This window comes from Ananas comosus, linkage group 4 (assembly GCF_001540865.1).
Source record: "Ananas comosus cultivar F153 linkage group 4, ASM154086v1, whole genome shotgun sequence".
NCBI classification, from domain to species: Eukaryota; Viridiplantae; Streptophyta; class Magnoliopsida; order Poales; family Bromeliaceae; genus Ananas; species Ananas comosus.
The window spans coordinates 12752346-12764995 of NC_033624.1; the positions used below are offsets into that span (position 1 = coordinate 12752346).

At 36.2% G+C, this 12650-nt stretch overlaps 1 protein-coding gene across 1 annotated transcript; it reads right to left on the minus strand.

Moving 5' to 3' along the window:
- Positions 2507-4726, minus strand: LOC109708441 (NAC transcription factor 29-like). Its single transcript, XM_020230186.1, has 3 exons — positions 4433-4726; positions 3895-4196; positions 2507-3347 (listed from the first exon to the last, which is right to left on the minus strand). The coding sequence occupies exons 1-3, from the start codon at positions 4590-4592 to the stop codon at positions 2763-2765; spliced, it is 1047 nt and encodes a 348-aa protein (XP_020085775.1). The 5' UTR covers positions 4593-4726; the 3' UTR covers positions 2507-2762.

Consider the following 12650-nt stretch of genomic DNA (forward strand, 5'->3'; position numbering starts at 1 on the left):
TCTCCTAACAAGAGAACTTTAAATTAATCAAACCATGGAAGTAATCCACAAGAATGGACAAAAAGAGGGTCTATCATAGAAAAATCGCTCTTATCTTATGAGTTCTTTTATGGTATAATATAACTTGATCATTTAGACCAAACACCGTACTGTATTTGTTTGACATCTGATCGTGTTGTTTAATAGGATATTCTGAATTCCTTGATGTCATTTCACATTTATCTTGCGTATATGTGTGTAAGTGCGTGCGTGCGCATGTTTCCTGTGTGTGTTTTCAAATGTTTCTTCACTATGTTGTTTGAAGATTTGCTATTTATGTGCATGTTCAGATGCATCTTGACTTTTATTTCCGACATGTCGGCAAATTTTCGACATGTTTAACTAGTATTGAGTGATAAATTATATATCAGCATGTCCTTGAGTTCAAGTCATTTCATTATAGAAACTTAGTTGAGCAGATTGGCCTATTAGTTGCTTCAAAGGCTCGATATCATCTTCTCTTCTTTTTTAAAAATAAAAAAAGAAAAAATGTTGTGTAAAGCATAAGGTCTAATAAGGGAAAAAAGGGGCATAATGCACTAATATATCTGCAATTATATTTTTTTGAAATAATTAAATCTTACGGTTAGAAGAAAATAGGTGGGGAAAACTTACAAACTAGATAACCAACGTGTCCAAAAATTGGATCGATTGCTTATCTTATAAGCCTTCTTAGATCGTCCTTACATTTGATGCTTCTGGATCTTTCAAGCGTCACGTCACGTCTCTGAATTGAAGAGCACTATTAGAGTTCTATTTTATGGAGTCGGTCCGACTATGGTGCTTCCAAAAATATAAAGGAGTCGGTGATTTCAAGCTTTTAACCCTTGGATCAAACCCCTTTGACTGTTTTTAACCCTTAAATTAATATTATTCTTTTACAAATAACACTAAATCTCAGGGGACTACCCAATCCTAAGGGAGACCACTATCATCTCAACCCTACAGTCCTTAATTCAAAAGCTAAAAAGTCGGAAGCACCAACTCTTTTATACTTTCGAAAGTATAGTAGCTTTATACCTATTTTATGCCCGTACTTCAATATCTGAAAACGTCGGTCGTGAGCTAGAGGATTCTCTTATTCATTTATACTATTTGATCGGAGAGGTAGGGATGCAATTTATGTCTCATCCTCCCCAGATAAATCGGGAAGGAATATTTTAGACACAGGAAAAAGTTTGAATTCAAACCTATTTGAATTAAACCTTATCCAGTGATGCTTTGCTCAATCTTTTTTGGAATATCTCTAGTCGATCCGATGTGGACAAACCATTTCGGATTGAACCCAAACCAATTGAGTTCAACCAAATCTAATGTTGACGCACTACATGCATGGCATCACTTAAAAGATTTTACTCCTTAAGGTTAGGATCAGCTAGCTGATCTTTTGCATTTTCCTCATGATTACAAATTCGTCCTTTGCTAGGAGAATTTTAACCTATTGTAGCTATATTTTACAACAACAGAGTTTAGGTACTATAACTAATTCTCTTTCATATACATTAGAACTTTTATATATAAAAGATGGCAATACAAGAGAAAACCACTGGCTTTGTGGGTTCTTTTATTCGCCTTAATTAGGTTAGAAAAAATATTGTTTCTCTGGGAAGGGTGTTATATATACATATGTGATCGAAAAATGCTCACACTTACAATCTTAGAGATGTACAGGAAATAGATCTGTGTGCGTTCCACAACCACAACTTTATGTACCTGCAGGACTTAAAGATACTTAAGTATTTAGTTGTATTTGAAAATTATGTGTCAACTATCTAGAAGAATAGTAGTAGTGATTCTCACTGCCTTCACAATCACAGGTTCAACTCTCTCTCTCTCTCTCTAATTAATTGGCATTGTTGCTGTACTATATATAAAGCTACTGTATTGGCATCAAAATTGTAGAAATAGAAGCTTAATTAATTATGTTAATTTGATAGTATTATTCAATAGTAATTTAATATTTTATATCCAACACTTTTTGTGTTTTCTTTTCCCTACTTTTCTTTGTCTTAATTTTCTTAGAGCTCTTCATTCTTATCCTAAATATATAGGAATTAGATACACTTTTAGGTCCTTGTTTCTTTGATGCCAATCCTAACTACACAAAGACCAAATAAAATCTTTGGAATCATCTCACTATAGTTTTGTGGAGTATCTGTTCTCTCTCTCTCTCCTTACTTCATAGGGAATATGAGCCAATCCCTATTCTCCAATGATTCCACAGGGTCCCTCTTACTATTACTTTGGTTTGGATAAAGACTCCCACACACCTCCCACAGGTACTGTTATTGTACCAAACCCATACATCACACACACATCAAACAAAAGGACAAAAACCCAACTCTCAAACCCCATTGGTCCAAGCCAAATTCATCATTTCTTTAGATATTTCTAAGACAATATTTCTTGACCATTCATTATCAAATAAAGAAGAAAAGTCATGCATCAAGTTCCAAACAACATGATATCTACAAACCCAATTTTCTCCCATTAGTTTAATTCACCTCCCTTACAAATTTTTCCTAGACAATCTTGTGATTTTACAAATTTTTTTCCTAAAACTCTTCATCAGAGCATTAAGTAAAAATGAGGGAAACAAAAAAAAAAAAAGGGTACATCTCATAATTAAACAAACTTGTGTGCCATTAATCCCTTCTCCTCAATCCATCCCCACTCCCTACATATATATATATTTTTTCTATTATAAATATAATAACATTAAATCAGTGCAATCCCAAGTGAGAATTAAGGAGCAACTGTTGACCGAAGAAGGGCTGGCTCAAGAAGCTCTGTTGCAGTCCATCAAATTGTTGGTTGGAGAAGGTGTTTGGGGCATTGCATGAATCATTGAGCTTCTTTGAAGGGTGAAAGAAGCCATTTTCTTCTTCTATATTGTAACCATCACTAGCTCTTTGGCGCTTTGAAGAGTTCTCACCAACAGATGCAGAGGATTGATCACTTAGTGTGAGTTGTTGCACCACTAAGTTGTTATTATTATTGTTGTTCATACTACTACCAGTGTTAATGAATAGCTGGTTTGAACTTGGATTAGACAAGAGGGAGCCATGTTCCGGTCCGGGCACCTCAGGCAAATTGTCAAATAAATGCGAGAGCGCGGAGTAATCCTCGAGAAATTCGGATATCGACGAAGATTTCGGAAGCCTAGCAGAAGGCTCCGGAAAGTTCCGGAAGCTCGATGAGTAGATATCCTCTGAGCTCGAGTCGTCTTGTTCGTGCTCCATTAACGGCGGCACCGATGAGATGTGGCTACTCTTCTTGTAGATTCGACATAGGACCCAATCATCAAGCTGTTATTGAAAAATAAAAGAGGGTTTATTATTGGTGTTGGTGAGAAAAGGAGAGGAGTTGCACCACAGATATTTTTTCCCCATGCATCGTTATCATGCAAAAGTTGATAGGTGAAGCAAAAGCATATGTATTTCTTCTTGGTGATTATTTCTCAATAAATACAAAAAACCCTTTCACACTAGGATCAGGTAAGGTTAGATTATGAATAGTTTATTAATTACCAAAAGCATTTAAAAAAAAAAAAACACGCGCAATATTTAAAGTCTTTTTCTTAAATTTAATCATGTAAGTTAAAGAAAACTATATATATTTGTACGCATATGTACATGTATAAATATAAAAAGTAACTTGTATATCAAAAGCGCTAGGAGCTAGCTAGAGTTGGGTATGTCATATTTTATTTCTGTAGAATCTCTTATATCATAAACAATATGAATGTCCATTAATAGAATCATTTATTTATTTGCATTTCTTGCTGTTAGTTAATTCCTATTAAGGAAATATCACAATAAAACCCAAAAAAAGGGGGATAAAACACTTGCTTACCCTCATAGAGGAATCTCTAAACTTCATGGGCCTGTAGTTGTTGCTTGTTTGAGCTTCTGCGAGGCGGTATTCGTGCATGATCCAGTTCGTCTTGATCCCCTTTGGCGGCTTCCCCTTGTAGAACACCAGGGCCTTTTTCACCCCGATGTTGTCGTGCCCTTTGCTCGTGAGAATCGGCTTATCCGTGCCCGTCGCCTTCCAGTACCCGGACCCTGCTGCGCGGTTCGGCCGAATACCGTTCGGGTACTTACGATCCCTGGGGCTGAAGAAGTACCACTCGCGATCGCCGAACACCGCTTTATCTGAAAATATTAATAATAATCATTGATTATGATGTCAATATATAAGAGAACTTGGAATATGATTACGTCCCGCAAAGCGGGGAAGCTAACACATGCAAATAATAAGATTATTTCTGAACTGTTTCCTGCATGTCATGTGATTGCATGCGTGACTTTTACGTGTATATATTTGCAAGGTATATATATATACATGCAAAAAGAAGCCCATATATAATTAGATGGCAAGTACTACTAACCAGGTAGGTTCCATGGATCGAACTTGTAGATATCGACCTCGGCGATGATCGAGACCGGGCACGGCGTCGCGGCCGCCCGGTTTCTCAGGTAGTGGAGGATGAGCTCCTCGTCAGTGGGGTGGAAACGGAAGCCCGGTGGAAGCGACGAAGGGTTCGACATCTCAATTGCCGAAAAAAGAAAAAAGAAAAAACCAAAAAAAAATAAAAAAGATAAAACAACACGAGGGGAAGGGTTTGTGTTTGAGAGTACGTAAAAGGGGAGAGGAGAGAGAAGGGAGAATTGAAATTTTGGGGCGAGGTGTGGGGCGTTTCTTTTATGGTTGGAGAAATTTGTCGTGTAGCGGAGGGGTTCAGCCGTTCAGGGGGCAGAGTCGTGATTATAGAGCATTGTTAGGGGCATTTTGGGGATAACACGTGGTCTTCGTGATCACCGTGAACTCTCACCCCCGCGTATAGCATGGGTGGGGGCGGAGGCGCCCGCGCCGAGGGGAATGGAACGATGAACCGGGGCGGTGGGGGAGGGACGCGGGGGGTGACGTCACCGGTGATTGCGTCACCTCTCCAGCTGTCGCGGACACGTGTCGAGCCGGGGAGGGGCGTTTGCTGACTCGGACCGATCTGATTCGCCTCTGATCTCATCCTGGCCGTCCACGTCACGCGGTCCACTGCACGTCTCGCTCCCGTACTCCGTCCTACGTGGCTCAGCTGGAAAGTTGTTGTGTGCACCCGGTTCACAGGTCCATCTTCACTCAAAATCAATACGGTAAAAACTAAATGCTCACACCTCACAAGCACGGTGAAAATTTTAAAAATAGAAATTGCATCGTCATCTTATGTAATCGAGAGCCTGGGAATTCATTCTGATATCATATAAGTCAAAAAAATCAATCTTATCGAAAACAATCAATCAATTAATCGAGATTACACTAACGCCAAAAAAATTCGAATACAAATGATTTTGACATATTAATCATGAAGTGTAAGCATTTAATTTGATGAATCGGATAACTTTTCTAATCTTGCCCGTACATTCACGCCCCCACATAGAAAGCTCCTCAAGCACGAATTCATTGAACCCAAAGTTAGGGGTTTGCATCTCAAATTTAAGCGCAAATTATAATACAGCATTTTATATAATTAATTATTTTGCACTTTGAACTATTATATATATTTTTACATCAAATTATAGATAATATTTTATATAAATTAAACTATTGATCGTATGACATTGAGAATTTCAAACGCTCGTTTAGGGCTCAAGCTTGCTCGACTTAAAATTAGGCTCGCTCGAGCTCGAGCTCGAATTAATTTCAAAATGAGATTGAGCCTAAATTTAGGCTCAAAATTAATTTCAAGCCAAATTGAGTTGAAGTAAGCTAGCTCGAGCTCGGCTCATTTCCACCCCTACACAAAGTTTTTTTTTTTTTTTTTTTTTTTTTTTTTTTTTTCTGAGAGAGAGAGATAGGTAGCACGTAACCTGCTTCGTTTATTTCATTTAGAAATAAACTTAGCTGGAAATGTGAATTAACTAGGATTCGAACTTGGAACTTCGGGTACCAACCACCAAGCCCTTTATCACTTGCTCTAGGATGGTCAGTTAGGTGTTTGCATCTCAAGTTTAAGCTCAAATTAGGGATCGAAACCCTAATTAACCTCGAGGCATTTGAATTTCTTATCTCTATATCATCAATTTTCTGGCTATTTGATGTCTAGCTACAAAACAAACTTTCGAACCAGCAATTTTTATACACAGCTGATTTAGATACTGCAGATTATATCTATTAAAATATCAATCACGTATTGCGTGAGAAATACGGATACAGCAGATGCATGCAATAAAATTTATGTAGGATAATTACATTTATAGATGGTTGGATTGCTGGATTTTTGTGCCGGCTAAGCGACGCAGACCGTCGGATGGATCAGATTGATTTAGACGTTCAGGATTCGATCACAACACTCCAGTCGAAATAAACACGGCTCGATCATTTTGTTGTCAAAAATAGTCCCCACCCATGGGCGAAAAGTATTGGTGGACTTAAAATCCTATAAAGGACAAATGAGTTAGTTGTCCAAAATAAAGACTCAGGATATTTTTCACCCTCTTTTGTTTTTTTTTTTTCCTTCGTTCTCTTTCTTTTTCTTTTTTCTTTTTTTTTTCTGTTTTAATCCATTTTAGCACGCGTGTTAGGTTAGTTGTTGGGTGGTGGGAGGGGGATAAGTACGTCTCATTAACATGTAAGCTAAACCATGGTCAAGGTTCCTCGGATTAAGTCAAGTGGACACGTGGTTAGTGACAACTAGTACACGTGTGTACTCGCATCGCCTACATGGTTCAATCACAAAACACGCATTATTGAGAGCATCCAATATGATGTGTGTTGAATTAGTAAAGTATTTAAACATCATTTTCAAACCCTAAAACGCGTAGAAATATATAATAACTACTAATTTTACATAGTTTATATCAGAACAATTATTAATGGAATAATCAAATAGTTGTAATTCGGATTATTGATTTAGATATCGAAGGTCCGACCCCCACTTTTGTCTCTCGGAAAAGAATTTTTTGGATTATTTTTTTTTTGAGAGATAGGTAGCACGCTACCCGCTTCGTTTATTTCATTTAGAAATAAACTTAGCTGAAAATGTGAATCAACTAGGATTCGAACTTGGGTCTCGGGTACCAACTATCAAACCCTTTGCCACTTGCTCTAGGGACGGTTGGTAATTTTTTTGGATTATTAAATCCTGCTTTTTGAGTATTAGGATAGGATAGATTTTAAGAAAGCTTTCAAGACATGAGCCATGATCGAACTTACAAAACACAGTACCGAACAAAACAAAACGTTTAATTTTTTTTTTATTTAATTCAAGCTCGCATCTTGCATGCATGTACTCAAAAGTCTCGAGCTAATGGAAAAAAAAAAAGGGTGTTGAATATGTAATATCAAAATACAATTTGATTACTCTACGTACGGATATATACTTGTGACTGGTGATTTGGACCCAATTTAAAAGTTTGACAAGTGGCGATTAAAGATTCGTTAGTTGACAAGCTTTGTGCGCTAGATTGGCTAGCTAGTTGACTAAATAAACCTCACACGTGTGTTACTGAGTCCGCTCGAAGGTCTCATGCTCCCACAAAACTTATATATAATTAATTAATTAAGGCCCCTCACCCTATATATACATATACATATATATCCCAATTAATTAATAAACAAAAATTAAGCAAATCAAGGGGCCTTATCTTAATAGAAAAGCATCTTCTGTGTTAACTTATGTGGATAAAGGGGAGTGGCTAAGAAGTCTAAGTGGTCCCAAACACCTACTAATTACTGCTAATGAGGTATGGGATTGGGATTAAAGAGATGATTATCCTATCACTAATAAAAGTTATGTTAGTGCTTGTCACTTGCTTGGATACTATGGCAAGTTACATGTAATCTTACAATACTATATATAGAAGGGAAGCTATCAAACAATGACATGCATTGCACAAAGGAGAGGAGGGAATGAAGCTTTCAATTAGGGTGTCATCCTCATCCTCCCTTATATTCTATTTAAAGCAAGTTCAGGTTGTCGTCGAACGATTCGTGCTTGTTTTTCTCTCTCTATTTCTTCTTTGTTTTTTTATCCTTTTTTTTCGTGATAGGTGTTGATCCACCTTGGCATCAGGGGATCGAATACGATACGCCGTAGATTCCTGTGCTACGTGGCGCCCATGCTGACGATCGAGATGACGACGATGCTCGAGAAGAAGCTCCTCGAAGGACCCCACCCTGAAAAGGTGATGATAACGTCAGAAGAATATTAGCATCCACTCGTACACTTCTGGCCTTCATCCAATCTCCAAGAGAAAAATTAAGTAGAGTAAATTGAGAAATAAATAAGTGGCTAGACCCAAAGGAAGTGGCAAGAGCTTAATTTAAACCTAGCTATTTTAACCTAGCCTAGCTAGCTAGTATCATTTAACTGATCCAATTGAATTAACAATGGCTTGATCCCATGTATTACTAGCTACCTCGAATATGCTAAAGAGAAAAGTATGGTTTGATAATTCAATTCATTGCGTGAAAAACTTTTACTTGGCACAATTAGAGTATAAATTTGAATTCACAGTCAACAAATTCGTGCTTTGTACTAAAGTTTTCAATGTGCGCAGTTGAGGTCCAAGGACAAGAGCAATTATTTTATATGGATTTGGAATTTTGTCACAACAACCATTCATTCTTGCCGTTCTCCACAGATCCGTAGCTAGACCAAGTTGCGCGAATGCACGGTATGGGCGTGGTCGTATACATAGGTCTTACGCTACTAGATTGACTTGTTCAAATTGCTTGTTATATAGGATATATATCGTGAGTCGACCTTCCCAGATTTATGGAGATGCGCGTATGGAGATCGAAGAGCCAGAAAATGGGCCCTAAAAGTCTACATGTTTGAATCTAAATCAAAGTTATAGTGGTACACAAACACAAGAGTACAAAAAATAAAAATAAATAGCAGTTTGAGGATTTTCAAATATATTGAGTATAAACTTTTCTAAACATCTTTCTCTAGCTAATAGCTTACATTTTTAGGATAATTAATCAGTTGTTTTATACGTACGACATCAATAGTGGGAGGTCTAATTTTGAATATCAACACTAGCTAGATATTTGAACAAAAATTACGCGGAAAATAGTACATATATACACAGCACAAAAGGGAGTAGTGTGTATGGATTATCCCTATAGTATCGCTAATACGGCAAAAGAATCCCTATATATAGTTTATACATAAATAATTTAATATCTAAACTTTTGCCTACACTTTTAGTCTTTGACCCACTTACAAGGAAAAAACAAAAAAAAAAAGGATCAAACTTTTATTGCAAAACGATATTTATTAATAATTACGTCCGAAGTAAACTAAAATTAGTGAACTATTTACAATAGAAAAGAAAATTGGTTATCTTATTAAAAGAAAAATGTTATGTCTTTTTTAATGTTCAAGAACTAAACTGTCACGTGAGAAGTACAATGACCAAATTGCCACAGATCCATCCACACATTTTACCCAAAAATTGCTCATATTTTTGGGGGGGTTTATTGGAAAGAAGCCAAATTAAGTGATGATAACTATATATCCAAAGATCATCCAATTATTCACCATTTTCCTTAGAATAAGTCATAGGAGTACTAATGCCAAAAAGAGAGAGAAAAAGAAAGAAAATGATAAGAGTACTACATGTAATCAATTCTCTCGTTATTAATTGTTCTACTTCTCACCCATTGGTAGGTGAATTGGTGAGAAGAGTGGACCATAAGAGAAGGTTAATTAATTAACACCATTTAAATCTCACACTACAACAAAAATGGTCTATAGCAACACTTTTAAATATAGGTACATGTCAAAAAAATGCTGCTAGCTAAAATTACCGACACTTTTAAAAAGTGTTGCTATATGTGGGGTCGCTAGGTATATAATGACAGTTAAAGAGTGTCGCTATAACCTAAAAGAGTGCTGCTAATTTTTTTTGAGAAAATAGGTAGCAAGCTACCTGCTTCATTCATAAAGCGGGATGAATTTAGCGTACATAGTGGAGACAACTACGGTCTCCGAAAAAGAAAAGGTACAGAAAAAAGAACGAGGTAATAAAAGAAAGGAATAAAAAGTAACTAGTAATAAGTAAGCAGTAATAAGAGAAATAAGGAGAGAGAGGTGTAGCAAGGGTGATGGAGATCGCTCAATGAAGTAAGGTCCAGTCACTCATCAAAAGTTTGACGCGTTCGAATGATCGGGTAGCGTTGTGGGATGTTGCTCGAAAAATAGTCGAGTTTCTTTCAGTCCAAACTATCCACCAGATTGCTGCCAGTACAATCAAGCCTTTAGATCTCCTCACAGCGTTGGGCGTTTCACATAATTTGTTCCAAACCTCCCGGACGGTCCCCCATAACATCAGCGATTACAGCGATTACATCACCAGAGTGCTGCTAATTTACCAACACTTATTTAAGTATTTAGCAACCGCCGAAACTCTATCTCGTTGGCTGCGGCGGCGGAGGAGGACGACAGGAAAGGTTTTTCGTCTAGAATTTCAGTAGATTGAGTGAAGAGAGAAGAAAAGATGGTAATTGATTTTTTCTTTTTTTTTTCTTTTCTGTTTGTAATCGGGCCAAATGGACTGGATGTGGTGGGTTGAGTAGAGTAATCTTTTATTTTTTGTTGGATTGGGCTTTATATCTAGGCATTAGTAGATTTTTTTTAAAATTTTATCATAAATGGGACACTTACTCAAAAGTGTCCCAAACATGTGTCCCTATAATTTAATTTTATTGTAGTGTCATAACTAATTAACGTGGCATAGAGAGAGATTAGATTTTTTTTTTTCCCAAAAAAAAAGTCATATGAAGGGATTTCGTGGATATACTTAAAAATGCTAGTTTTTAATCAGTTATTTAAAATTGATTTGATATGAAGCTGCATGCATCATTTCCACGTCACATTTTGATATACTATTAATTTTTCTCAAACGTACAAAAAGGTTTTTAGATCATGTATCGTGGAATAAATTCTCGATAAGTAGAGTTGAAAAAATGATGTGGGGGTGGGACGCGTGTCGAAAAACTAAGCCACTGCCTCAGCTTAATTTATACGTTTCATTTGATTTGATTCAATAATATTAATGTTACAAAATTTTCTCCTGATTAAACGTAGCTGCAGCGCAAGATGTGCTGTGAACCTGTACACGTATGAGGCATATGTGACAACTGATATGTTTGTACATTGAACAAGATCACCTTCTTTTTTAAGAAAAAGATGGGGATTAGGACATCCGATGATTCATTGCAGATGAGAAATTGTAAACGATCATAGCGATGCACTAACCTCGATCGACCGCTTTCTTCGAAACAAACAAAAAAATTATGTCTCGTTATCCAAATGATATATCAATACACGTTCTGATACTATATTATCAAAAAATTAACTTGATAGAGAACGATTTTTAATCCCGTGAGTTGCAAAAAAGCTTCTCGATCAATATCGTATTATATATGACCGTCATGATTAATTCACGGTTCTCTTTAGCGCAAACTTTCTTTCTTTAATAATAAAATTTAAAAATTTGAGTAGTGCTCTACATGATGTGGGAATATATAAACAAACTCAAAATGACTCTAGACCTTGTGGTAGAAAATTACACACGGAAGTAGAAAGAAAAATGGCACGTTTGAGAATCATATGCTCCACTTATGGAAAAATGACAACAAATTAAAAAAAAAACCCTTATTAATTAACACCCCCTCCTACTATTCAAAGAGATAATTATTTGGTGATCATCCTTATCCATTCATCATCAACTCGGGCCCGTAGAGGCCACGATCGAGTTGTGGTCGACAAATTATTCTCTGGACCCGGTATATAGACCAGGATAGATAACTTAATTAACAGCTACTTTGTCGTTTTGTGTTATGGCTTTTTTCTTTTCTTCTCTTTTCTTTTCTTTCTTTCTTTTTTTTTTTTTTTTTTGACTAAAGCTCTTTGATTGCTAAAAAGAAAACAAAAAGGTTTGGTGGATGATGAATATGGATAATTAAAGTTCCCTTATTTGTAGGCGTGCGTACTTTGCAACTTTTTGCTTTATTCAGAGTTGCGCATCTATATTTTGTCTGAATTGTAGTTATCATCTGAACTTTAAAATAATAAAATATAGCTTATATATATCTGTACGATAATCATGTGTCAATCTAAAATTACGCTTTTTTGTTTTCGCCAATTTGACTAAATATCTATTAAAGCAAATAATTAACCAATTAAACATGTGAAGAGGCAAGTCGGCAATTTCACTAAAGTAAAAAAAATATAACTCATGTGTGATCACGAGATTAATAAGTACACACAAATTGATAGGAGTAGAATTGCTGCGCTTACTTGCATATATCTTATATCAAGTTTAAATGGTTCTAGTGCCTGTTTTTTTATTCAAGCAACACTAAATGCATATTTCTATTCCTATACTAATTATACATCTTACACTACTGATCCAATGGCACTTACTCTTCGCTCCTCATTTTTTCGCTAAAATTTAATTTAAAATTTTGTGAATGGTAAAGATAAAAGAGTTATAAGATTTACACCTATACGTGGATATACAAAATGACGATGATGAAGTGGTAGACAGGGTCCACGGAATATACGTGCTCCACTTGTTTCTTGTAGGCGTCTACTA

What these genes read in the sequence shown, in the direction of transcription:
- LOC109708441 (XM_020230186.1), bottom strand. Translation starts at nt 4,592, where the DNA reads ATGTCGAACCCTTCGTCGCTTCCACCGGGCTTCCGTTTCCACCCCACT. An exon ending in CGATCCATGGAACCTACCTG is followed by an intron (nt 4,197 to 4,432) that starts GTTAGTAGTACT and finishes TAATATTTTCAG; the next exon opens with ATAAAGCGGTGTTCGGCGAT. An exon ending in TTAGAGATTCCTCTATGAGG is followed by an intron (nt 3,348 to 3,894) that starts GTAAGCAAGTGT and finishes TTTCAATAACAG; the next exon opens with CTTGATGATTGGGTCCTATG.